Source organism: Thalassophryne amazonica, chromosome 7 (assembly GCF_902500255.1).
Source record: "Thalassophryne amazonica chromosome 7, fThaAma1.1, whole genome shotgun sequence".
Taxonomy (NCBI): Eukaryota; Metazoa; Chordata; class Actinopteri; order Batrachoidiformes; family Batrachoididae; genus Thalassophryne; species Thalassophryne amazonica.
The window spans coordinates 57,324,240-57,352,162 of NC_047109.1; the positions used below are offsets into that span (position 1 = coordinate 57,324,240).

General features: G+C 41.8%; 1 protein-coding gene across 14 annotated transcripts in view; it reads right to left on the bottom strand.

Moving 5' to 3' along the window:
* Positions 1–27,923, bottom strand: part of syngap1b (synaptic Ras GTPase activating protein 1b) — a 640,555-nt gene that overhangs the window by 12,489 nt on the left and 600,143 nt on the right. The window contains exon 22 of one of the 14 annotated variants that reach the window (XM_034174260.1): positions 4,954–5,580. The exons of the other annotated variants lie outside the window; for them this stretch is intronic. Within the exon in view, the coding sequence (XP_034030151.1) occupies positions 5,529–5,580 (52 nt within the window). The 3' untranslated portion in view covers positions 4,954–5,528. Of the gene's footprint in view, positions 1–4,953; positions 5,581–27,923 lie in introns of those variants that run through there. 14 annotated transcript variants of the gene reach the window in all.

Genomic DNA, 27,923 nt, shown 5'->3' on the forward strand with positions numbered 1-27,923 from the left:
ACCCAGAAGAAGTTACTGCCTTCTGTGGCTGTGATTGTAGAAATTGTGCACAGTGCAAGGGGTATGTAAACTTTTGATCAGGGTCATTTGGGTAGTTTCTGTTGTCATTATAATTTAAAGAGTCAACACAGTTGTTTGACAATAAATGGCTTCACCCAACCACTAACCATGAGTGAAAAAAGTTCTTGTGTTATCATTCACATTGTGTTATATATAGTCAGATCGAAGGAGAATCTGCATGTTGAATTGGCACAAGCTTCATGCCTTCTGCCCTTCTGGATGCAACTCAACATTACATGGAGAAATGGACTGATTTGGGATGATGTTTGAACTGGGAACCTTCTACACTGAAACCAAACGTAAGAACCACTTGGCCACCACCCCTGCTGTCCCTCACAAAAAATCAAATATGGGAACGTCAAGTGTTTGTCATTGCTTGTTTTTATGAATGCAACCAATTCCTTGTGGGAAAGGGGAAAGCCTATGAAGACTTACAGATAGTATGTTTAATTCAATTCAGCACTTAGGACCTGATTTATTCAGACCCAGATAATGAGTGCTAAATGTGTGGGCAACCAATCTTCTGCACATTGGGGTGGAGACAGTTTTGCGGGTGATTTGATAGCGAGTCGTAACATGACATAGACAGCAGTATGCAAATGAGAATTGTGCACTTCTTAATGGCCGTAATTGCAAAATGAAATTCAAGTATCTGCCCTATGCTCTGTCTCTCCTTATACCCCCATCACACTAGAGGCTGAATGAGCCAGAATGCTGTCTGAATGAAAATTCAACCTCCATTCGGGCAAAGTCGGGGTGCATTCGAAAACCTCCGACAACATTCTGAGTGCACTCCAAACAGTCGGGCAAAGTTGTGTGGCCAGCCTGAATGTAGAGCACATGCTCTCTACTTTCAAGGTGCATTTGGGGCAGAGAAATATAGAATAGCAGTCGAGGTGGCCTCTAACTGCATTCTGGCTGCGTTGTAAATATTCTCACGTGTCAAAACAGCATTCGTAAGTCTGATTGTGCTCAAGAGACATTTCCACTGGTCAGGCACGTCAAATCCTGCTGGCATGTCCCGTACTGCACCCCCAGTGCACCCCATTCGGGATGTGCAAAGGAAATATTGTATTGTGCAAACTCTGTGGGTTGCATACATATTGTGAAGTAGATGTGAACATTGCGTAATCATACCAAAAACACCATGTGTCGCTGTGAGTCAAAACATCTGATAGCCGTGGGGCAGTGCGCACATCTGGATGGGGTGCTACATCCATAAGAATCATATTATCACAGATACACTGTCAGTCCCTCTCATGGGTAAGACAATGCATCTGTAATATTATGGTCATCGTAGCTGTAACAGCATAAGAAACATATGACAGATACACCATCTAACACATCAGCAGAAATGATGGTGCAAATGTTTCACCAAGCCATTACAGTATGAATAAAAAGAATAATCACCTTTGGAATGGCTCCAGATGTGCTTCCCACTGCTTGGCGTGCAGCCAGGCTGTAGCCTGTGTTATAATCCATGTGATCTTGGGGTGACGTAAGATAGTGACACTGGCCAAGTACTGAGGCCAAATGCGCCATCCACTACGACATAAATATTCCATATGATGCAACAACCAGCAGCATAATGCGTGGCATCCAGCCAGACAGCGGGACTCCACACTGTGCATCAGGGCATGTAACAGCCGTTTGCAAAGTTCAAGGAGTCCATTATGTGTAGCATTAAAGCGATTGCCAAGACACACACATGAACCATGGTGGGATCACTTCATGGAGCTAAGGTCCAGGAGAGAGAAAGGTCATGGAGGGAGGGGATGCGAGAATGGAAGAGAGAGAAAGCTCGAGCGAGGGAGGGGGCGGGCAGCCGCTGTGTAATGCTTTCATGTCAACACCTGCTTTGGCACTTTTCAGGTTTACGTATGATATGCAGTATATGGCCTGATACATGTAATCCAAGTTCTCATGCATATGGGTCTTCTGTGATGCATCTCGTGGTGTTGGCTACAACTGTCACACCGGTAATAAGTGTGCACGTCAGTCAAATGATGGCCCAAATGATCTGACCACATGTTTACATGCACTACAGTGATGCGATTGTCAGTGGACCCTGGGTTACTGTCATCAATTCATAGGTTGGATGTCATTTGAAATCCAGCAGGGAGACACAGCAGGTCTTCAAAAGATAGCAGAGCACAGCGCTCACTCTGCCACACTCCTCCCCTTTCCTGCCTTCCACCCAGACCTCGGGTGGTACTCGAACAGCACCCGTACAACAATCGATGTGTATTCTTCTTGTTCTTACTGCAATTTGATGGCAGTCTAAGTATTCATACTGTGTTCAAACTACATTTGGACTGCATTAGTGTGCATGACCCAATCGAGGCGGGTTCTGCCCACATTCTAAGTATTTGACCGCACACAGATAGCTGTGCATTCCACAGCTGTTGCATGCAGAGCTGTCTGGGTGCACAGTTGTCTGTGTGCAGTCCAGTGGCAGAATGGACAGGCAGCTGTGTATCATTCCAAACAAGTGTGCATGTGTCTGTTTGTTTGTATGGCACATTAGTGACAGATCATGAGTTGCACCAAAATGTACTACGATTCATGTGTTGCGTATGGAGACATTTATTCTTAAAGAAACAAGCACAAAGAAAACCATTAACTTTTTAAATATATCCAACATTTACAATGAATTATAGTGTTTTTATTTTCTGTATGGGGAGGTGGCAGCCTCTGTGCTGCTGGAACAGATGCCTGTTATGCACAATATGTTAATGCCAAAATAATGGCAAAATACAGACGATGTCACTAAATTTCCTTTTAACCTTGATAAATCACCGATTTGCATGTTCCCTCCCACAATTTTGTGCACTCAGGTGGACAAACCCCAAATTGCAAAAGATGCTATCTTCAGTCTGCTGGGTTCAGTCTGCTGGGTTAGTAAATCACATTTTTTGCAAGTGCTACACAGGCCCGGATCCAGACCGGTTTGGACTGATGCAGTTGCATCAGTCACAAAAAACAACACAAAAAACAATTGAATAATCCCGAATAATGCCGAATGTGTCCCCGTGGTGAACAAAGCTTTTGATTTGATCCCACAATGCACCATGCAGGTGGATCAAAACAAACATAGTGTCAGTCCAGTCCAGTCGATGATCATGGCATCCAGGAAAAAAGTTGCACAAGGAAAATTGGGCGCTTATTTCAGCAAGAAATGCTGAGTGGTTTATAAATAGTTTTCAGACAATAGTGTGTTTGAAAGGCATTCTATGATGACTGAAATTACATTTTCGGTGGTTTTCCGACCATACATGTCAACCTATACAGATTGTCCATAAATTATACGGATTTTTCTGAGTTTCAGAGTCATACGGACATACAAATAAAGTCAGATATTCAGGGTTTGGTCTGCAACAGGTCTGTAATCAACCGTTTCTGCAGCGTGACTCCACTTTGAAGCGTGAACCATTGAAGCAATGCTTCGACCCACTAGGTTCGTTTCGCTGCTCTTCAGAAACAGCAAGTCTGCTTCTTAACTCCTCTCAAAGCCATTAAAATACCGTGAGTCACTTTTGTGTGGATTAAAGTCACTAACTGGGACTCATGTCTTATTGCAGTCAAGAAACGAGAATCGTCCTCCTTGGGACATGCCTATCTCGGCTTTCAGTGCTTACCAGTCGAATGAGTATAAGAGAAATTGTGGAGAGCTGGGCATGTCCCAACTTGTCCTTTAACACTCCGAAACGGAGGTGTTCCTTTGTCTCGCTTCATCAGCGAATCGGTCGTGATGCGCGAAGCCTCTGCGCGGCTTTCCATGACAAAATCTCTTGTTAAAAGTGAAATCTGACGGAAAATGGCTGATGTCCAGCTCTTGTGATAACCAGACAAATTGCACACGACGGTCCCAGCTCCACACAGCCATCCGTTTAGAAATGATGTGGTGGCTTCTGCCTCTCGATGGCGGCTCGGAGCGCGGCGAGCTGTGCACCATTGTGGGCCATCCTTAAAGCTGTAGTAACACTCCTTATTCTCTGTGAAGCCCGTAAAATTTTCACCGAAAGCCAGATAAATTTTTCGAATGGTTTCCAGCTGCCTGTCTCTAACAGTTTCTGAAAAAATTCTGATGGAAAAAAAGCCCAAATCATTCCGCCATTTCCTCGCAATGAAACGACGATGAGAGGGGTGGACCAGTGCTCACTCAAAGCCTGCCCACAGGTGAATAAAGCAACCGACAGGCGTGGAAAAACTCACGCATGCGCACGAAGGTTCAAGCTTGGCTGACGTAAAAACATATGAATCAAATCCATATATTTTTTGCATAAAATAAAAAGGTTGGATACTTTTCTCACAGACCTCATATGAAAAGACATCCCAATAATGTCTGAAAGGAAAGGCTTTTGACAAAAACTACAGATTTTGTATATTCCTATTTATGTCCAGAGATCAAGGATCCACCATGTCAATTTTTGTTATAGTGTTGTTTTTTAGGACATCATATTTATACAAATAAGAAGTGTTCACTATGGTCCATGAAGTATAATAAATATATTAAAAGAAGTGTGACAGTACTTTGAACACAAATAAAAGAATGAAGATTACTGAATAACAAGACACGTACGATTTTTATCATTGGGCAAAAATGCATCTGTCAGATTTTCACTCTGGATCCAGCCCTGCTATGGTGTTTGCACACTTTTTAATACTAGATGATTTGAAGAGAGAAGTATTTTGAAAGCTGGAATTCACCGCTGTTCCAGCAGGCCTGGTTGAAAACCTCTTGACATAGTTGGATTTAATTTATCTTGCCTGGCACACTTTGTATCATGTCTAAACCTAATTGCATTGACTGTGTTTCACTAAACATGAAATATGAAAGCATAGCCATCTGACGTATCTTGAATCAAACTCTTCATCACACATTGGAAAATACTTGTGAAATTAATGTTTACACACAAAAAGTATGAAATACTGTACCATGAATGGAATGACGTGCTGGAGAGAAGAAAGATGGGAAGGAAGAGGGATCGTTTGGTGTGGATCCAGTCGAGAAAACCAACCAAAGGGACCAAAAGCAAAATAGCAGTGGATTTAGTGTGTTGGGTGTTTATGTCTACTGTGGGTGAAAGATGTTTCCATTTCATAAAAAAGTACAAATAAAAACAGTCCAAAATCTGATATGAATTAACAAGTCTTTTCTCTTCTCAATCAGAACCAAAGTGAATGAGAATCCAAACATATGCGGGTGCTAACTGGTGCTATGAACAGCCAGCTACCACAGTACAGACAGTTACAGGATGCCAGTAATCTGGTTTTATTGCAGTCCGCGTTTCCAGTCGCAACCAAAATTTTTATTTAATATCCATGTGTACACCAAATACACGTCTATTAAATATAGAAATGAAGCAGCTAACCAAAGACATGGCAAAATGTTTACTGACATCCTTTTAACTTACCGAACCTGCTTCACTCTCTGATGATTGGAGTGTTTGATTACTTGGTGCATTTCAATTACAAGCTTGGGGGAGAGTGTTTTCTATGCTAATGAATGCTGCAGTGCTGGAAACAGAAACACAACACACTCAGTGGAGTACTGTAATGTTACATGTAAAATAGATATACATGCAGATTCTTACCCATCCTCCAATCTCCAATCAATTTGAATCATTGAGTTCTACAGCAAACTGGATGATCTTACTCACACACATTTGGAATACAAAAATAAAATCCGTTGTAAGTGTTGGCTGCCTGGAAGAAGCGCGCTAACTGTGACGCAAAATAAAACAAATCTATGCACTATTCATGTCACACTTCATCAGACGCACAGTAACAATTTGCCTGCGCCAACATTCAAAGTATGAATGTGCTCAGGCATAAAAGACAAACACAGAATGGCAGAAAAACAGATCAAACACAGAAAACAGAGAAATATACACAAAAAAGGAAGAAAAAAGAGCACATTAACCAGTGTTCTTCGGGGGAGGATTGGGTCAGATACGGAGATTTCCCATAACTCCTGGTGTTTAGGATGGTGGGTTCAGAAGGGTGAAAAACTGAAATGTAATATAAGTTCATCTGTAGGACTCTGTGTAAAATGTGACATATTTCCTACACTATGTGACCTCAGGAAAAAGATGACAAAAGAGAATTCACACAATCACCTGCTAGGTTTCAAACAGTCCAATGAAACATCAGCTTTTAAAAATTTATCTGTGGTTGATATTTATATTATTAGTACTTTTATGTCGACCCGGGTTGCAACTAATCAATATTCTTGAAATTGATTAATCTGCCAATAATATTTTATTAATCCAGTGATTATTTTTAAAATATGCTACTGATTATTTTCTAATTAGTTCATTATCCTTTGGTTAATTTACCAGAAAATCACAACCATAAATTCCACCAACTTTCAACTGTGCATTGAAATATTTTGTCACAAAAATGGGTTATTTCACATATATAAATGAATCACAACTTAAGGATACTAATTTCCTAAACTTAAAAAGGCAATCATGGAAAAACAATACAGAAGAAAATCTTGCACATAGCTTTGTGTCTTCTAGAGACACAAAAAGACAGAAAATAAAATCCTAACATATTTCACAGGTCTGCAAATAAATATTTTCATTATCAATTAATCTGCTGATGATTACTGAATTAATCCATTAGTTGCTTGGTCTATCATATCAAAAAAAAATTGAGAAAAATATTCATTAGTGTTTTACAAATCCCAAGATGATATCCTCAAATGGGTTGATGACATTTTACAGTTAACAGTTTATTGTCAGAGGAGTAAAGAAACCAGATATTAATCGCTTTTAAAATGCTGAAAGGAGATAATATGGATATTAAAAACAGACTTGAAATGATTAATCAATTATCAAAATAACTGCCAATTAATTTAACCCCTTGTAGTCAATGGATGTGTGTAATGCTTCTATTAATAGATCAGCAACGTAATGTCAGAGACTTCATCTGACCACTTTCTGAAACTATAGAGTGTTACGTCTATTTTCAATCCCTGTTGTACATGATCTTTGCCTCATAACCAATCGTAGGACACAGAGAATGTCACATGGGTCTCTCTTTTGCTCACTCTCTCTCTGCCTGCCACTTCAACAGGCTCATTCAGAGTGCACCGTTGATCAGTTTAAGACTCAAACTGATTCACATTGCCACTAATCCCAGATACTTTAAAAGGTCCTGTCAACCCGAAGACACTTTTTACATTTTATTTAGTATGACAGACGTAGCCTCCTGTCACAACCCCCCCCCCCCCCCCAAAAAAAAAACACGTGGATGGACTATTTTCCTTTACCATGACCTACAACCCTGCCCCCTTTTCCCAGAACTCAACAGTGCAAATGGGTATTTCAATGCCACATACAGTTTCAGAAACTGTAATGTGGAGGTAAACCCCAGAAGAATATGTTTGTTAGCACAGCATCATTTCTGTATTCTAAAATTCCTCTGGTTTCCTGATGTCCAATATAAACTTTGAACTCCTCGTTTTTTTCCATTATTTTCTCATGGTTCATGATACAGATACAATGGGCCTCATTTATCAACACTGCGTAAAAACAGGCACAGATCTGAGCGCATAACTGGTCTGACGACAAGACACACGTGTAATTTATGAAACATTCGTATTTGACCAATCCCAGCATACGAATGATTGGCTCTTGATAAATGCAGCAGCTGAATTTAATCGTCATTAGCATGTTACACCTTTAAATATTCATGGTTCGGAAGCCTCGTCCACTGAGCTCAACATGGAGAGAAGAAGCACTGGGAAGAAGAAAAAAATCGGCATCCTAACACTGGAGGTGGAGAAAAACAAACTTGTACTTTTTGGCAGTCTGAAAAGTGGAGTCAAAGGCGCTCATAAAAATGTCATGTGGAAGAGTGTAACAGAGGCGGTCAACAGCGTTGCCGCAGAGGAACGGACTCTGGCTGAGGTCTGAAGAATTCTTTGACTTAACCTATGCCTAATCATTTTGAATCAATCTTTTATGCACCCACAGTTAAAAGCTTATGCCTGCAATTGATTAAGAATTCTTTGCATTTAGGTCAAGGAAAAGTGGTCTGATTTAAAGCTGGCCACCAAAAATGTGTTGCGGCACTTATGCGCAGCATTAGGCAGACTGGGGGAGGCCAACGAGACCCCAGCCTGACCCTTACAGAGACAGAGGAAAAAATAGCTGTATGGGCTTTTTTTAAATTAATGTTGTTTAATGCATTTTAAGAATCCGTTTTGAACTGTTCTGAACATGTGTCTGCTTATGCTTGGATGACAGCTGAGGTTTGTTTCATAATTATTTTCAGACTCAGACAGATTTTGTAGTGCTGCGCTGCAGATCCACAGACTTCAGATTTGCGTACACGAGCTCAGACCAGACGTGAGCTCTGTCGTGAGATTCGTCTTAGCCTCCGCTCACGTTCAAATTGATAAATACCAAAGTTTGCGTAAAAATGGTCGAATGCACGTTTTCTGACGTACGTTCGTTTGATAAATGAGGCCCAATGTGCTCTTACATGTTTACATCAGCACATCAAAAATCTCTCTCATTTGATCACCTGTCATTTCTACAGAAGAGATGCAGACATGCATTAGCACAAGAGAAAAAACTGTCAATTAAGCTGATCTCCCATTACAGAATTTTGACTGATTGGCGATGTTTGTGGTGCAAAAACCCCAATCAGGGTATTATTAGGGGTGTAACAGGTGGTAAAAGCTCATTTTGAGTTATCGGGAAAGTTTTAATTATGCTAAAAAATTTTTGATCAAGCATTGATAGAGTGCAACGTACATTGTACAACGACTGTCATCTTATCTGTTGGTCCGTCTGGCTCCACTGTTGTATACTAGACCATTACTGGACTGCACACCATGCATCTGCCTTTATTTTTACAGATACTCGTAATTTTGTTTTTTCATCAGTGCCTCTTGAAATGAATAATTTCTGCATGAATGTGTATTTTTCTGCTAGGTTATTTTGATGATAGGCTATATTGAAAACTAAAATTAAATTACAACACAGATTATATTATTTTCGGGGTAGTGAGTTGTGGCTGATCTCATATTGTAGTGAGGTAAACTTCAACAGACCAGGCAGTAAAGGTGTGTGTGAGCAGTGGTGCATTCAGGGACTCACCTTCCACTGACCTCTTTAAAACTCCTCTAGAAATATCATATACATCCATAATCTCTTCAAACGCATGTATGTATTTGATGGTACAGTTGTCAGATGTTTACAGATAAATTTATCTTTGTGTAAAAGTGCTGGCATAACCAAAGACATTGGCGCATAGACTGTACCGAGTATTGTTGTGTGCATGCCTGGAAGCTCATGTCTAGGGCTGCATTCAAAATTGTTTGTGGTATGCCCTAACCTGCTGTATAATAATATGACACACAACTTTAAGGCCCGGTCCCACTGGCATTTAGGAAGATTTGCGTATGAATTGCACACAAACTTGGTTTATATTCGCTAAACATCTGTAATATCCATGAAACATGCATGTATGAGTCGGCCGACATCCGCACACGTCCGCAATTATTCACAGAGGCATGTTTTTCCGTTGCCAGGATTTTTGAGCTGCACAAAATTTTGGTTGTGGATGACATCCACCCTACATACGTAATACATAATCTATGTGCCGTATATCCGCCGTTATCTGCTGACATCCACAACTGATGGGGTATTGCGGCTTGGCAGTGGACTGGGACAGTGTGTAAAATGGATATATAGCGTGCCTATCGCGTCCACATCACAAACTAAAATAAGTTGTAGCGAATGCACATAGAGTGGCCACAAATAAAGCGTTTGTATTACGTCTGCTTTGCATCTGATTTGCGGACAATTTGGGCGACAGCCAGGTGGAAACCATTCGGATGATTCAGACAGCTTTCGGTGACGATGCTTTGGGCATCACACAGATTAAGGAGTGGTACAACCGGTTTAAAGACATCCGCACAACGGTGGAGAGCGAGCCACACTCCGGTCGGCCATCTACATGCTGAAATGACCAGATCATTTCCAAAGTGAACGCTGTGGTGATGCTGGACTGTCGTGTGACTATCCGAGAAATTGCGGAAGAGGTGGGCATCAGCACTTTTTTGGCACATTCCACTGTGACAGAAGATTTGGCCATGAAAAGAGTGGTGGTGAAATTCATGCTGCTGCTGACGGCGGAGCAAAAGCACCTCCGTGTTGAAGTCTCACAGGACATGCTGTGACATGCCCACCTCTTCCACAATTTCTCAGATAGTCACACGACTGAAAAGTCACCGAAAGCCGTCTGAATCATCCGAATGGTTTCCACCTGGCTGTCGCCCAGTTTCTGGCAAAATTTGATGTGGCACTGCTCCAGTCGTTCCGTCTTTTTCCTTGCAATGAAAATTCGCTGAGTGCACTACACATGTCCTCACACAAAGGCTGCTTACCAGCAAATGACGCAATTGACAGGCGTGAAAAAGTTCACGCATGCGCACGAAGGTTCAAGGTTGGCTGATGCAAGCACGCGTGATTCAAATCCATCAGGTTTTTGCAAAAAATAAAAAGGTCCGATACTTTTCTAACAGACCTCATATACTCATAATTTCCATCCACCTAGAGTTGTGTTACTTGTGTCACATGACAGCCAAAAGTAGCCAAAGCTCCTGTTGATGTGGTGCAAACATGACTGCCAGTGTTGCACTGGCTGCTTAGCCATGGTAACAAACACAAGCTTCTCAGAACATAAATGGTCCTTTGGATTAACATTTTTCCAAATGTGAGTTTCCTTTCAAGATGAAGTTCAATATAATAATCACATTGAGTAGATGTTTATAAAAATGTCAAACATATAAATTTTGTTTTCAAAAATTCAGCTGTATATATATATATATATTTTTTTTTTTACAACACATCTAGGCAATGCCACAAAAACAGAAATGTTTTGTATTTGAAGTCATCATTCGGACCTGCTATGTTAAATATTGTTAACCTGTTGTTTATAACTTACATTAAGTGTTGGCCAACACAGCTAGACACAGTAGCTGCATACTCTCGCCTACACAACCACCTCAACATGTTTGAGCTCCGGGTCATAAGCAAACCGCAACACATGTCCACTTATTGCTGCATTTACACATAACGACGACAAGTCACGAATTCCATGAAGTATACATTCTTGGCCGCTGATCACGAATGTGATGATTTGAGGCACAGGCATCAGCTGTCCTCAGGAACTGCTTCAACCTGTTATCACGCGTTATGATTAATGGCACACGTTGCTGGCGAATTATCAGAAACCATTACGCACAGTCAAGAATAATGTTTCGCGCTATTGTGCGTAACAGCGCATCGTTACATTCTGTCACGTTGTGAATGAGGCAAATTGTCTCCACACACACACACACACCCATATTCATCCATCAGCTGCTGAACAATTGAGATTGCTCCAGTTTGCTCCTCAAAATCCACAGCAGAAGAACTTTGCGCCATGGAGTGCTTCAGAGAGGAGGAGGAGACAGAGAGAGCCAGATGTGTGGCTCCACGCTGCTCTTGTCTTGCTCATTTTCCCAAACATCAGGCACATGCAGCAGGTGAACACCTGCAGGAGCGCTGGTGAGCACTGCAACAAAACTTTTAGCTGACTTGGCGTCACTGTCCTTCAGCATACTGTAGCAATGAAACTGAATGCTGTGCAGCAGGTTTTAATTGTGCGCATGTCAGAGAAGAATGCTGTCACGCTCCATTCTGGATCACCACTAATCAAGATGGATCAACACGCTGAGTTGCGACCTCCACGACATGAGACGAAATGAGGGTGGTGCGTGACATTCGTGGAAGATTTTTTGACAGCCAAAAAAAACATGCTCCATGAAAATCACGAATATCACACATCAACACACACTATTAAGAAACCTACTCAGATGTGTTAAGTCACGTTAAGAATGTCAGGAATGTGCCAAGAATGACACAAATATATAAACGCAACACTTTTGGTTTTGCTCCCATTTTGTATGAGATGAACTCAAAGATCTAAAACTTTTTCCACATACACAATATCACCATTTCCCTCAAATATTGTTCACAAACCAGTCGAAATCTGTGATAGTGAGCACATCTCCTTTGCTGAGATAATCCATCCCACCTCACAGGTGTGCCATACCAAGATGCTGATTAGACACCATGATTAGTGCACAGGTGTGCCTTAGACTGCCCACAATAAAAGGCCACTCTGAAAGGTGCAGTTTTGTTTTATTGGGGGGGGGGATACCAGTCAGTATCTGGTGTGACCACCATTTGCCTCATGCAGTGCAACACATCTCCTTCGCATCATCCGTGAAGAGAACACCTCGCCAACGTGCCAAACGGCAGCGAATGTGAGCATTTGCCCACTCAAGTCGGTTATGACGACGAACTGGAGTCAGGTCGAGACCCTGATGAGGACGATGAGCATGCAGATGAGCTTCCCTGAGACCGTTTCTGACAGTTTGTGCAGAAATTCTTTGGTTATGCAAACCAATTGTTTCTGCAGCTGTCCGAGTGGCTGGTCTCAGACGATCTTGGAGGTGAACATGCTGGATGTGGAGGTCCTGGGCTGGTGTGGTTACACGTGGTCTGCAGTTGTGAGGCTGGTTGGATGTACTGCCAAATTCTCTGAAACGCCTTTGGAGACGGCTTATGGTAGAGAAATGAACATTCAATACACGAGCAACAGCTCTGGTTGACATTCCTGCTGTCAGCATGCCAATTGCACGCTCCCTCAAATCTTGCGACATCTGTGGCATTGTGCTGTGTGATAAAACTGCACCTTTCAGAGTGGCCTTTTATTGTGGGCAGTCTAAGGCACACCTGTGCACTAATCATGGTGTCTAATCAGCATCTTGATATGGCACACCTGTGAGGTGGGATGGATTATCTCAGCAAAGGAGAAGTGCTCACTATCACAGATTTAGACTGGTTTGTGAACAATATTTGAGAGAAATGGTGATATTGTATATGTGGAAAAAGTTTTAGATCTTTGAGTTCATCTCATACAAAATGGGAGCAAAACCAAAAGTGTTGCGTTTATATTTTTGTTGAGTGTATGACATTCGTAATGCGTTCTACCTATGTGTAAACGCAGCATTTCATTGCATCATCACTTTTTATTTGCATTTTCACTTTGTTTGCCGTGTAATTTGCCCAAAAACACAGAGAAAGTGCCATGTTTCTGATGGGGACAGAGGAGGGCTGTCCCCGGATGTTGAAAAATTGTGTCATATGTGTCACATTTTACCCCTTTAGCGCCCACCCTCAAAGGAGACTGCGGTGCCCAGTTCCTCAAAGAGTGTGGAAAACACTGTTAAAAATCTACATGTCCTCTGTATGTTGATGTTTACAGGTATTTTTTGTTTTGCAGGTGTCTGCAGTGTTACTGTTCTGGACATTTATAACTATTTGCTGTCTGGGAGGACATAGACTGTTTTCATGGTCTATGCAGATGTTTATTAGTCCGGAAAACAGTCATCCAGTTTGAGTGGTGAAATATTTTGAGAATTAAGAGCAAGTCCAGCTATTTTTGACTAACCCTCTAGAGGTCTTCCTATAATGCAGAGGTCTCAGAATCCTTTAATTTATTATGAAGAACAGCCTGAATCACAAATCTGCTCTGTGCTTATACAGCGTACACATTATTACGATGAACTGTGGTGCATTTTTGTAAATATTACTTTAAAGTTAGAATTAATGTGGGCAGAACATCATGACAGGTATTACCAGAGCCTTTGGAGTCAGCATAGTTTTCAAATACAGATCAAATTTTGAATGTAACGTATTGTTGGGTGCTACTCACACAGCAAAAAAAAAGAGCAAATGGAGAAACTGACACAAAAGGATGCAACATGAAACACAGGAGGGGATTTGTTAAGTTACATAACTGATTCAAGAGTGAGTTTCACAAGTAAAACAAACATCGAAAAGAAGAATAACATTTAAAAAGAAAGACAGGCATGCTGAAGATGGAATACACAAATGGATGTGAATGAACTTGACAAATCAGGTGATTTTATGATGTGGAGTTTTTCTTAATAAAGGATCAATTTACAAAAGGCTGTGACTCATTTGAGAACAATTAAGTGAGGTTTACTTTTATATTCTGATGTTTTTAATTTGTAGTTGTCACAGGGAAGCAAATAGTTGCACAGGAATTGCATGGTTTTTTTTCTGTTTTTCCCTGCAGTAATGATTTAGGGACAACGGTGCTGGTTTACAGATAGATGTCCTTTAACTCACAATGAAAAGTGACGACAACTTTTGTATGTTGACTAGCTACTCATAACTTCATAGTGGAGTGAATTTGAGAAGGATTTTCATCCAAACATATCGAAACGTAAGTTTCCCACGTGTATTCTGGCAAAGTGCTGTTGAAATTTCATTTCTCAGTTCACAGCCAGAGAAGCTGATAACTCCTTCAGAGTTGTTTATGTGCCTTGATGGTTGCAATCACAAGCTGCTGCTGGCCTTCAATCACTCCTCGGTGGAGAGCACACTAACATACTGTCTGGGTGTGTGGTACAAAGGCTCCTCAGCCGAGGACAGGAAGGCAGTGCAGAGGGTCATAAACACTGCCCAAGAGATCATCGGCTGCCCTCTGCCCAGCCTGGAAACCATCACCATATCCTGCTGCCTGAGGAGAACCAAGGCCTTCACAGGAGACCCCACACACCTGTTGCCCTCCGGGAGACGCTACAGGTCAATAAAGTCCCACACCAGCAGGCTGCGATTACATCAGCCAACCTTGAACCCTCGTGCGCATGCGTGAGTTTTTTCACGCCTGTCGGTTACGTCATTCGCCTGTGGGCAGGCTTTGATTTTTTCAGAACCTGTGAGGCACATTGAAGTGGAAACCATTCGAGAAATTCAGCTGGTTTTCGGTGAAAATTTTAACATCTGATGAGAGATTATGGAGTGTTACTGTCGCCTTAAGGACTTCCCATGGAGCGGGACGTCGCGCCGCGCTAGGAGGCGCCGTCGTCAGCCTGTTTCGAGCTGAAAACCTCCAAATTTAAGCCCCTGTTGACCCAGGACGTCGTGAGAGAACAGAGAACTTTCAAAAGAGGTCGGGATCAGCAGTTTATCCGGACATTCCACTGTTAAAGGAGATTTTGTAATGAAGGACGTGCGGACGGATTGGTGTGTCGGCAGGCAGCCAGCGTGGCACGCCGCCACAGGAAAAACATCTGAAAAAATTTTGATCAAGCAAAGCGCCAGTCTCTCAGGAAGAAGTCAGACAAAGGAATTCCGATGAGGGGCGTGGACCACTCCTCACTCAAAGCCTGCCCACAGGCGAATGACGTAACCGACAGGCGTGAAAAAACTCACGCATGCGCACGAGGGTTCAAGGTTGGCTGATGTAATCGCACGTGATTCAAATCCAAATATTTTTATAAAAAAATAAAAAGGTCGGTTTCATTTCTAATAGACCTCGTATATATATATATATATATATATATATATATATATATATATATATATATATATATATATATATATATATATATATATATAGCGAGTATTTGTATTTGAGTATTTGAGTAAGTATTTGAACACTCTGCGATTTTGCAAGTTAGAAACTTAGAAATCATGGAGGGGTCTGAAATTTTCATCTTAGGTGCATGTCCACTGTGAGAGACATAATAAAAAAAAATCACAATGTATGATTTTTTTTTTATAATTTATTTGAATGTTACTGCTGCAAATAAGTATTTCAACACCTGTGAATATCAATGTTAATATTTGATACAGTAGCCTTTGTTTGCAATTACAGAGGTCAAACGTTTCCTGTAGTTTTTCACCAGGTTTGCACACACTGCAGCAGGGATTTTGGTCCACTCCCCCATACAGATCTTCTCTAGATCTTTCAGGTTTGGAGTTTCAGCTCCCTCCAAAGATTTTCTATTGAGTTTAGGTCTGGAGACTGGCCAGGCCACTCCAGGACCTTGAAATGCTTGTTACGGAGCCCCTCCTTAGTTGCCCTGGCTGTGTGTTTGGGGTCATTGTCATGCTGGAAGACCCAGCCATGACCCATCTTCAATGCTCTTATTAAGGGAAGGAGGTTGTTTGCCAAAATCTCGCAATACATGACCCCATCCATCCTCCCTTCAATACGGTGCAGTCGTCCTGTCCCATTTGCAGAAGAGCACCCCCAGAGTATGATGTTTCCACCCCCACGCTTCACGGTTAGGATGGTTTTCTTGGGGTTGTTCTCATTTTCTAAACATGGTAACTGGAGTTGATTCCAAAAAGCTCTATTCTGGTCTCATGTGACCACATGACCTTCTCCCATGCCTCCTCTGGATCATCCAGATGGTCACTGGTGAACTTCAAACGAGCCTGGACATGTGCTGGCTTGAGCAGGTGGTCCTTGCTGCCCTGCAGGACTTTAAACCATGACAGCATCATGTGTTACTAATGTAATCTTTGTGACTGTGGTCCCAGCTCTCTTCAGATCATTGACCAGGTCCTCCTGTGTAGTTCTGAGCTTTCTCAGAATCATCCTTACCCCACAAAGTGAGATCTTGCATGGAATCCCAGACTGAAAAAGATTGACAGTCATCTTGTGTTTCTTCCACTTTGTAATAAATAATCAGAACAGTTGTTGTCTTCTACCAAGCTGCTTGCCTGTTGTCCTGTAGTCCATCTCAGCCTTGTGCAGGTCTGCAGTTTTGTTCCTGGTGTCCTTAGACAGCTCTCTAGTCTTGGCTATGGTGGACAGGCTGGAGTGTGATTGATTGAGTGTGTGAACAGGTGTCTTTTATACAGGTAACAAGTTCAAACAGGTGCAATTAATACAGGTAAAGAGCGCAGAATAAGAGGGCTTCTTAAAGAAAAATTAACAGGTCTGTGTGAGCCAGAATTCTTGCTGGTTGGTAGGTAATCAAATACCTATTTGCAGCAGTAACATACAAATAAATTATTAAAAAAATCATACATTGTGATTTCCGGATTTTTTTTTTATTTTTAGATTATGTCTGTGGCTCCATCCTCAGCATCGTTCTCCTTATATACCCTGGGTCCCTCCTCTGCACATGTCCAAACAATCTCAATCTCACCTCCCTAACTTTGTCTCCAAACCATCTCAGATGAGCTGTTCCTCTTATATGTTCATTCCCAATACTATCAATTCTTGTCACTACCAAAGAGAATCGTAACATCTTCAGCTCTGGCTCCTGTCTTTTGTAAATGCCACCGTCTCTAAGCCATACAACATGGCTGTCTCTCTACTTATTGACTTTCCCCTTCAGTCTTGCCAATATTCTTTTGTCACAAATCACTCCTGCCACCTTTCTCCACCCACTGCCTGCCTGCAGTCTCTTCTTCACCTCTCTACTATACTCTCCATTACTTTGAACAGTTGACCCCAAGTATTTAAACTCCTCTACCTTCACCACTTTAACTCCTTGTAACCACATTATTCCACTGTGTGCCCCCTCATTCACACATGTACTCAGTCTTGCTCCTTCAGACTTTCATTCCCCTTCTCTCCAGAGCATATTTCCACCTCTCCAGGCTAGACTCAACCTGCTCTCTACTCTCACTACAGATCACAATGTTATCTGCAAAAATCACTGTCCATGGAGATTCCTGTCTGATGTCATCTGTCAACCTGTCCATCACCACTGCAAACAAGAAAGGACTCAGAGCTGATCCTTGGTGTAATCCAACCTCCACCTTGAATGAGTTTGTTATTCCTACTACGCATCTCACCGCTGTCACACTATCCTTGTACATGTCCTGCACTACCCTTACATGCTTCTCTGCCACTCCAGACTTTCTCATACAATACCACAAGTTTTCTCTTGGCAGTCTGTCATAAGCTTTCTCTAAATCCACAAACACACAATGTAACTCTTTCTGGCCTTCTCTATACTTCTCCAACAGCATTCTCAGATCAAACATAGCATCTGTAGTGCTCTTTCTCTGCACGAAACCATATTGCTGCTCACAGATCTTCACCTGTTTTCTAAGCCTAGCTTCTACTACTCTTTCCCATAACTTCATGCTGTGGCTGATCAACTTTATGCAGATGTAGTTACTGCAGCTCTGCACATCACCCTTGTTCTTAAAATTAGGAACCAGCACACTTTGTCTCCACTCCTCTCACTTTCCAAGATTTTATTAAACAATATGGTTAAAAATTCCACTGCCATCTCTCCTAGACATTTCAATGCCTCCACTGGAATATCATCTGGACCAACTGCCTTTCTACTCTTCACTGTCTTCACAGCTGCCCTCACTTCATCCTTACTAATATTACTAATATTCCCTCCATCTAACCAAATCCACACTCCTCGCTTGTCAGCACATTACCATCTGCATCTTTTACCTCCCTAACCTGTTGCACATCCTTTCCAGCTCTGTCCCTTTGTCTGGCCATTTGGTACAAGTCCTTTTCTCCTTCCTTACTATTCAACTTCTTGCACAGCTTGCAACATGCCTGTTCCTTAGCTTTTGCCACATCTCTTTTTACTTTACGCCGTCATCCTACAAACCACCATCCTATGCTGTCTAGCTACACTCTCCTGCCACTACCTTACAGTCTCCAATTTCTTTTAGCTTGGATCTCCTACAAAGAATGTAGTCCACCTGTGTGCACCTTCCTTCACTCTTATATGTTATCCTGTGCTCCTCCCTTTTCCAAGAGAGGGTATTCAGCACAGCCATTTCCATCCTTTTTGCAAAATCAACTGCTATCTGCCCTTTCCACATTCCTGTCCTTGATTACACCTTCACCAACATGCCCATTAAATGCCACTTCTATCACCACTCTTTTATGCTTGAGCAAACTCTCCACCACCTCATCCATCACACTCCACAAATCTTTCTCCTTCATCTTGCAACCTACCTGTGGGGCATATGCACTGATGATATTCATCATCAACCTTTCAATTTCCAACTTCACACTCATTACCTTGTCGGGCGCTCGTTTAACCTCCAACACACTCTTAAGGGCCCCTTCACACATAAGACAACTGAAGCCGACTAGCACACAAAAGAGGAACTGCATGCTAGTCATGAAAAACTGGAGCCAGTGGCTGAAAGACAGACAGTGCCCTGTGAGAGCCCATTCGATCCCTCTCGCAGCAGGTGTTGGGCAAATTCCAGACGACACACACGAACATCCAACACCGCTCACTGGACACTTATAAAATGTAGTACCATTCACACTGTCAGCACAAAAATAGTGAGCGTGCGACCACTTTCAAGCTGGCTGTGGAATTTATCTAAGTGCCACCATGACTGTGGAGTTGCCAAGCAACACACATGGCATACCAGTGTGCTCTACCCCCTCAACACGTGCCGTGTCTGTGTATCACGTGTGTGCCTCCCCACTCCCCTCTACAACACATGTGGTGTGTGTGTGTGTGTTTGTGCGCCCCCGTTTTCCCTAAAACATGTGGTGTACGGGGGGGGGGGGTACACTTGCATGAAATGAAATTCTGATATGTACACTCAACAAAAATATAAATGCAACACTTTTGGTTTTGCTCCCATTTTGTATGACATGAACTCAAAGATCTAAAACTTTTTCCACATACACAATATCACCATTTCCCTCAAATATTGTTCACAAACCAGTCTAAATCTGCGATAGTGAGCACTTCTCCTTTGCTGAGATAATCCATCCCACCTCACAGGTATGCCATACCAAGATGCTGATTAGACACCATGATTAGTGCACAGGTGTGCCTTAGACTGCCCACAATAAAAGGCCACTCTGAAAGGTGCAGTTTTATCACACAGCACAATGCCACAGATGTCGCAAGATTTGAGGGAGCGTGCAATTGGCATGCTGACAGCAGGAATGTCAACCAGAGCTGTTGCTCGTGTATTGAATGTTCATTTCTCTACCATAAGCCATCTCCAAAGGCGTTTCAGAGAATTTGGCAGTACATCCAACCAGCCTCACAACTGCAGACCACGTGTAACCACACCAGCCCAGGACCTCCACATCCAGCATGTTCACCTCCAAGATCGTCTGAGACCAGCCACTCGGACAGCTGCTGAAACAATCGGTTTGCATAACCAAAGAATTTCTGCACAAACTGTCAGAAACCGTCTCAGGGAAGCTCATCTGCATGCTCGTCGTCCTAATCGGGGTCTCGACCTGACTCCAGTTCGTCATCGTAACTGACTTGAGTGGGCAAAGGCTCACATTCGCTGGCGTTTGGCACGTTGGAGAGGTGTTCTCTTCACGGATGATGCAAAGGAGATGTGTTGCACTCCATGAGGCAAATAGTGGTCACACCAGATACTGACTGGTATCCCCCCCCCCAATAAAACAAAACTGCACCTTTCAGAGTGGCCTTTTATTGTGGGCAGTCTAAGGCACACCTGTGCACTAATCATGGTGTCTAATCAGCATCTTGGTATGGCACACCTGTGAGGTGGGATGGATTATCTCAGCAAAGGAGAAGTGCTCACTACCACAGATTTAGACTGGTTTGTGAACAATATTTGAGGGAAATGGTGATATTGTGTATGTGGAAAAAGTTTTAGATCTTTGACTCATCTCGTACAAAATGGGAGCAAAACCTAAAGTGTTGCGTTTATATTTTTGTTGAGTATATGTACAGATGGGGAGTGGCCAGCTAGAGTGCACACAGCACAGTGAGGCGCCTGTCAGCCGATTGTTGGCCAAAGACTCACTGACAGCTGCAAATGACAGCTCAGTGCACATGATGTATCACATTAAAAACACAGAGACCACAGCCAGGACAGGTATAGAAATAATTACTACAATAACTACATACACAATGACATGCCAAAATAACTACGGACTGTCAGATCACATGGACATGCAGCAGGTGATCAGAATGTCATGTCTGTGTCATGTCCTGTGAGCGGTGCAACGCACGACTATGACAAGCCAACAGTGCAATAAATATGCCACTTTCAGTCATGTATCACCAAAAATACGCTGTAACAAATGCCATTTTGCCAGCTATTACGGCGCTTTTTTCGCCGTAATTAAAGACGACAAAAACCTCCTCTTCATCTACATCTTCAAATTTCTCTTTAAAAAATATGTTCATCTCCTTGTTGATTTTTAGGCATTTTATGCTGCTGTTATAAGACAGTGATTGTAGTGCAGTGGTAAAGTTTCTGTCTGTTAATCAGAACTTTTGTAAATTACAGGTTTGAATCCTGTGAGTGCATTTATTTTTTTATGTAACCAGGGTCATTTAACTGCAGGTTTCTGTATTGGGTCCCTTTTTATTTATTATTTATATCAACCCAGTGATTTTCACTAATTATACACCATTGTCTCATCTATAAGCATCTGATGATTGTAGTAATTATTTATATACCTGGCTGGACATAATAAGACATAATGAGAGTGCACTGCTTCATTCATGTCATTTCATGACTGTACATCTGTGACCATGGGTCATATACAGAGGCACAGAGGGATCATACTTGTATTGCCTGCTCAATAAGAGGGATTAAATATTGGAAATTGTTTTCTATATTGTTTTATATGGTGTGTGGTTTTCATTTTGTTTCTCCAGAAGCAGCAGCGCAATGCAGTGCAACACGCTCCAGCTGCTTGCACTGTGTTTGTGTACATGCATGAGTGTACACAAAACCGTCACAGCGGGATCATTCACGCCTGCCCAACCATGTGTCCCTCCTGACGTCGGATCGATGTTTTCGTGGTTCACTCATGCGGGCTGTTTCGCAGTGATTCGCCCTGATTTGTACTTATTCATACTATGTGTAAAGGGGCCCTAACATAGTCTTCCTTTAAAGTGACCTCAACACTATCTTATCCTATCCTCACCATGATACAACAACTTGAACCCACCACTTATGCTCCTGCTCATACACAGTAAATTTTGCCGAGTAAAATATACTCTGCCGGGATAACATTTGGTCCCAATCTAAATAAAAAGTAAAATACACTTTATTATTATCACCTTACCGGTGCATTGCTAGGCAGGTATCATAGATTTACGTCGACGGTATCTGGCTATACCCGCCCGCTGTGCGTAAACAAATGATGTCATAGCGCGCGTGCAGCCCAAGAACTGTCCGCAGAGGGGGGGAAAAAAAACTGTCCGCAGAGGAAAAGATTAAAAGGCGAGAAGTGTGTTTTGGTCCCAATATGGACATTCCGGATGATTTTCTCATGGATAGGTCGACAATGAACAGCAGCTAAAGCAGCCAGCTTGATGAGGACGCACTGCTGAATTTCAACAGCAGCGCGCGCGCCAGGCGGCAGAAGTTAAGTGAGCCAACTTTTTATGTACGCGTTACGTGTTATGTATCTCAGGAAAAAGTGATAATAATGCAAATAACATGCTGTTGTCGTGCGGCATGCATTTTCTGCATCCCTCCGTTCACTGCCAGTCACCCAAAATGACAGATATTCGCCCTCGTATAACTCGGGCAAATAGCCCGAGTTATACAATAGGTATTCGGGCGAATACCGCCAAAAAGCATGTTATTGTATTATTATAGAGTCAAGTCAGCTCTAAGGCCTTCTCAAATCAAATGTTTCTACTCCAATAAGAGTTGATTTTACACTGTGATAGAGTTGATTTAGCATGGTGACAGAGTATATTTAACTCTATTTGGACTAGGACCAAATGTTATCCCAGTAGAGTAAATTTTACTCTGCAAAATCTCTTAAACACAATATTTCTATCTTTCTGCTCTCCATTACATCAGCCAGCTCTCTTCCTTTACCAGTCATACTGATAACATTCAAAGTCCCGACTCTCACTTCCAACCTTCTAGTTGTCCTCATCTCCCACTGTGTGTGTGTGTGTATATATATATATATATATATATATATATATACATATATGTATATCAGTATACAGTACATATTTCATATTTTTGTGGTGTACAGTAGCGGGAGCACCCCCAATTTTGTTGTACCACTCCCTCCGCCCCGTACAATGATAATAAAGAATACTCTAATCTATTCTTCTGTTCTATTCTATTGTATTATATTTCTGTGTAGGCTCTCAGTTGTCCAGGTGGTTTCTATAGTAGAGAAGCTTGAATCTTCGATTGGACTGGGTTGCTTGACGCGAGGACGTTTCGCTTCTGTCTTGACAAGACAGAAGTCAGACTACCAGAGCAAGAATTTTAGCTAAGGAAGCTTCTGCGATTTGAAGCGAAACGTCCTTGCATCAAGCAACCCAGTCCAGTCGAAGATTCAAGCTTCTCTATTGTATTATACTTAAAGGTGGCCATACTTATGGACACCATTGTCTTGTCTTTTAATTTTTTATTCATTTTGTGTCATGTTGTGCAGATTAGTTTTGACTGCGACTTTAAAGGGCGTCATTTTAGAATTTTTTATGTAAAGAAGCCGGACTGTTTTTTCTTTCATGAAAAAATGTAATATAAAAATGTAAAGCGCATCAAAGTTCATCAAGTTTGTGGACGACACCACCCTCATCTGACTCATTTCAGATGGGGATGAGTCTGCCTACAGGAGGGAGGTGGACCGGCTGGTGACCTGGTGCAGCAGCAACAACTTGGAGCTCAACGCCCAGAAAACAGTGGAGATGATCGTGGACTTCAGGAAAGCCACAGCCCCCCCGCCCTCACCAACAGCCCCATCACCACTGTGGTCTGTCACCGCTTCCTCGGCACAGGAAAGCCACAGCCCCCCCGCCCTCACCAACAGCCCCATCACCACTGTGGTCTGTCACCACTTCCTCGGCACCACCATCACCCAGGACCTCAAGTGGGAGTCAACCATCAGCTCCCTCATCAAGAAGGCCCAGCAGAGGATGTACTTCCTGCGGCAGCTGAAGAAGGCCAAGCTGCCTGTCCAGCTGATGGTGCAGTTCTACACGGCCATCATCGAGTCCATCCTCTGCTCCTCCATCACGGTGTGGTACGCCGGGGCCCAGCCAGGGACAGACACAGACTGCAGCGCATTGTGGCCTCTGCTGAGAAGGTGATCGGCTGTAGCCTTCCATCTCTGCACGACCTGCACGTCTCCAGGACTCTGGGCCGAGCAGGTCGGATCACAGCTGACCCTTCTCACCCTGCACACGGTCTGTTCAAACCACTCCCCTCGGGCAGGAGGCTACGGTCCATCCGGACCAGAACCTCCCGCCATAAGAACAGTTTCTTCCCCTCTGCCGTTAGAGTCATGAACTCCTCATAACTCAGTCACCTTAAGCTTAACTCTGTCACTTTATCATTTTATCACGGGTCACTTTAGACAGTGTACTTTGGTTTTTAATTGCACTCCTCCCACTGCACTGTTTTTTCTGTTTCTCTGTTTTTCTGTTGCACACAGCCATTCATATTTCATATTTCTTTTTTTTATCTTATATTTTATCTTATTTTGACACATATGTTATATTTTATCTTAGCATTTTATCTCTTCTTAATGTTGCACCATTGTACCAAAGCAAATTCCTAGTCTGTGAATCCTGTTCACTGGCAATGGCAATAAACTACTTCTGATTCTGATTCTGAAATTCAAACATATAAAAGCTCAAAGGTGCACAAACCTTTTGGCAATACTGCTGTTTGAGGATTGTTTTCAACTTTTTTGTGTGTGCCTGAGATATTCTTTATTATGTAGTGCTGAAACCAAATCTGATTCTTATTACAAAAAAATCTATGCTTTCAGTTTTTTCCAATTGAAAATGTTGCATAACACTCTCATAAAGGTCAAATAAAATAAGAGAACATATATTAAAGTAGCTGCACAAGCATTTCTAAAATAATTGATATGTTTCAGTTACCTTACAAATGCTTGTAAAACCCCCTGGATTAGACCTAATACTAATATTCTGGAGTATCTTAAAATGTGGTGAGTTCTTCTTCATAAAAACAAAGTTCATTAGTACATTCATGTAATCATAACATTTCCTTGTAAATAGCGTATTATCAAATTTTCCCCAACTAACAGAATTTTTTTCATGTCAATACATTCACATCTATACTTTGAAAATATAATAATAATTGCACAAAACAAAGTTTTCATTATAAACAGAAATGTGCACTGAAAAAAGGTTGAAAATGGTAATATTCCAGTGGCTGGGGTGGCATAAAATTCTGTAAATAATGGAAAAATAGCTATCACATAAAACCTATTGTTATTGTTATTTTACCTTAGACACGTGAGCTTACAATCTATTTTTGTTATTTTATTGATACTCCATTTTAAAATACAGGAAAAAATCTGTAAACTAAAGGACATTTTTAAGTGTGCTGCATTAAAATTTGGTTAAAAAAAAAATAAGAAATGCAACAAAAGTGCACACTAATATCAGGAGGCTGAAAAAGGTCTGATTCTGGTTTGTAATAATCACAAGAAAAGTATGTCTTTATAACATGAAATTATCTTCATGTTAATGTTCAGTCACACTATCAGGTCAACTGGCTCAGTAATGGCAGTAATAACGGTCAGCCGTTCATGTGCTCTGGTGGAGCAATAGGAGGCTACAGCATCACCAGATTGTTCTTATTTCTGTGTCTATTCATACTGTCATAATGTAAAATGCCTTTCTACTTTTTTTTTTGCAGATGTAAGCTGACATATACTGTAGATTTTGAAAATAAATAAATAAATAAAGAAACTCCAGTGGAGTGTTACTGCTCCACATCTTTCAAATTTCAAAGTCCATCATCATCAGATTTTACTGTCTGACACTGTTTTGCTTCAAGATGGATTTCCTTAAAATTAAAATTAAATGAGGAAAAAGACAATTATCCGTTGGTGACATGTGAAAAAAGATAATTTATCATCATAATTTATCAGAGAAAACAAAATAAATGAATTTCAATTTCAATTTCAATTTATTTCCATTTATATAGCGCCAAATCACAACAGAGTTGCCTCAAAGTGCTTCACACAGGTAAGGTCTAACCTTACCAACCCCCAGAGCAACAGTGGTAAGGAAAAACTCCCTCTGAGGAAGAAACCTCAAGCAGACCAGACTCAAAGGGGTGACCCTCTGCTTGGGCCATGCTACAAACATAAATTACAGAACAATTCACGGACGAATATACAAGAAATGCTATTGGTGCACAAGACAGGAGGATCGCCAACACAAATACAACTCCCATCTCTGGATGGAGCTGCACCTTAAACAGAGAGAAAAAAACAGAATCAGGCATCAGAAAGACAAAAAATACTGTATAATTTGCCAGCATTAAACAACAAGAAAAACAGAGAAATACTAAGGTGATCAGCGGCCACTAGCCCTAAACTTGACTAAAAAACCCAGAATTTAGGTAAAGTTGAGGCTGCGGCCTGCTCCAATTACTAATAAATGAATTAAAAGAGTAAAAAGCGTAAAACAAAACTGTACCAGTGTGCTAGTCATATGAAAGGGAAAATAAGTGCGTCTTAAGTCTGGACTTGAAAGTCTCCACAGAATCTGACTGTTTTATTGACACAGGGAGATCATTCCACAGAACAGGGGCACGATAAGAGAAAGCTCTGTGACCCGCAGACTTCTTATTCATCTTTGGGACACAAAGTAGTCCTGCACCCTGAGAACGTAAAGCCCGGGCCAGTACGTAAGGATTAATTAGGTCAGCTAGGTAGGGAGGTCCCAGTCCATGAATAATTTTATAGGTTTATAGAACCTTAAAATCTGATCTCACTGGGACAGGAAGCCAATGAAGGGATGCCAAAATGGGTGTAATGTGGTCGAACTTTCTGCTTCGTGTCAAAAGTCTGGCTGCAGCATTTTGAACCAAGTGGAGACCCCTAATGCTAGACTGCGGTAAACCAGAAAATAGAACATTGCAGTAGTCCAATCTAGGTGAGATAAATGCATGGATCAGGGTCTCAGCATCAGCCATAGACAGGATGGGACGAATCTTCACTATATTTTGCAGGTGGAAGAAAGCAGTCCTAGTAATATTTCTAATGTGGAGGCCAAAGGATAACGAAGGATCAAAAATTACCCCAAGGTTCCTCACTTTGTCAGTGTGATGTATGACACACGAGCCGAGGCTGAGCGTTAACTGGTCAAATTGATGCCGATGTCTCACTGGACCAAGAACCATCATTTCAGTCTTATCGGAGTTTAAAAGTAGGAAGTTCCTAGACATCCAACTTCTCACTGCTGCAAGGCAATCTTCTAAGGATTTTATGTGAACGAGATTACCAGCAGTTATTGGCATGTATAATTGAGTATCATCTGCATAGCAGTGAAAGGTAATCCCAAAACACTGCAATATGTGCCCAAGGGGTGCTATATAAAGGGAGAAAAGCAGGTGGCCAAAGACAGACCCCCGTGGAACACCAAATTTCATGTCACTAAGGTTAGAGGTAGTGTTACTGTACAAAACACAGTGAGAACGACTGGTCAAGTATGACGTCAGCCATGCAAGGGCACTCCCAGTAATCCCAAAATGATTTTCCAGCCTATCAAGTAGAATATGATGATACACTGTATCAAATGCAGCACTGAGATCTAACAGCAACAGAATCATAGTGGTGTCCGAATCCATTGTAAGCAGAAGATCATTCACCACTTTAGTGAGAGTGGGCCACAGGTCCTTAAACAGTTTTGTTGGTATAGGATCAAATAAACAGGTTGTGCTTTTTGTTGACATTATGAGTTTTGTCAGCATGTCTAGTGAGATACTGTCAAATTGTGTAAATCTAGGTAATACCTCAGTAGTGGTGCCCACATCAATAGCTGGGTGTAGTGGCTGGATTAAGGCATGCCGGGATATGTTTAACCTGATGTCTTCTATTTTCTTCCCAAAGTAATCCAGGAAATCTTGTGCTGCAAAAGGAGAGCGAACTACAGGTGGTTGTCCATGCAAAAGTGCTGCCACCATGTCGAACAAGAACTTTCAGTTATGCTTGTTTTTGTTGATCAAATCAGAGTAGTAAGTCTGCTTTGTAGCCAATAATGC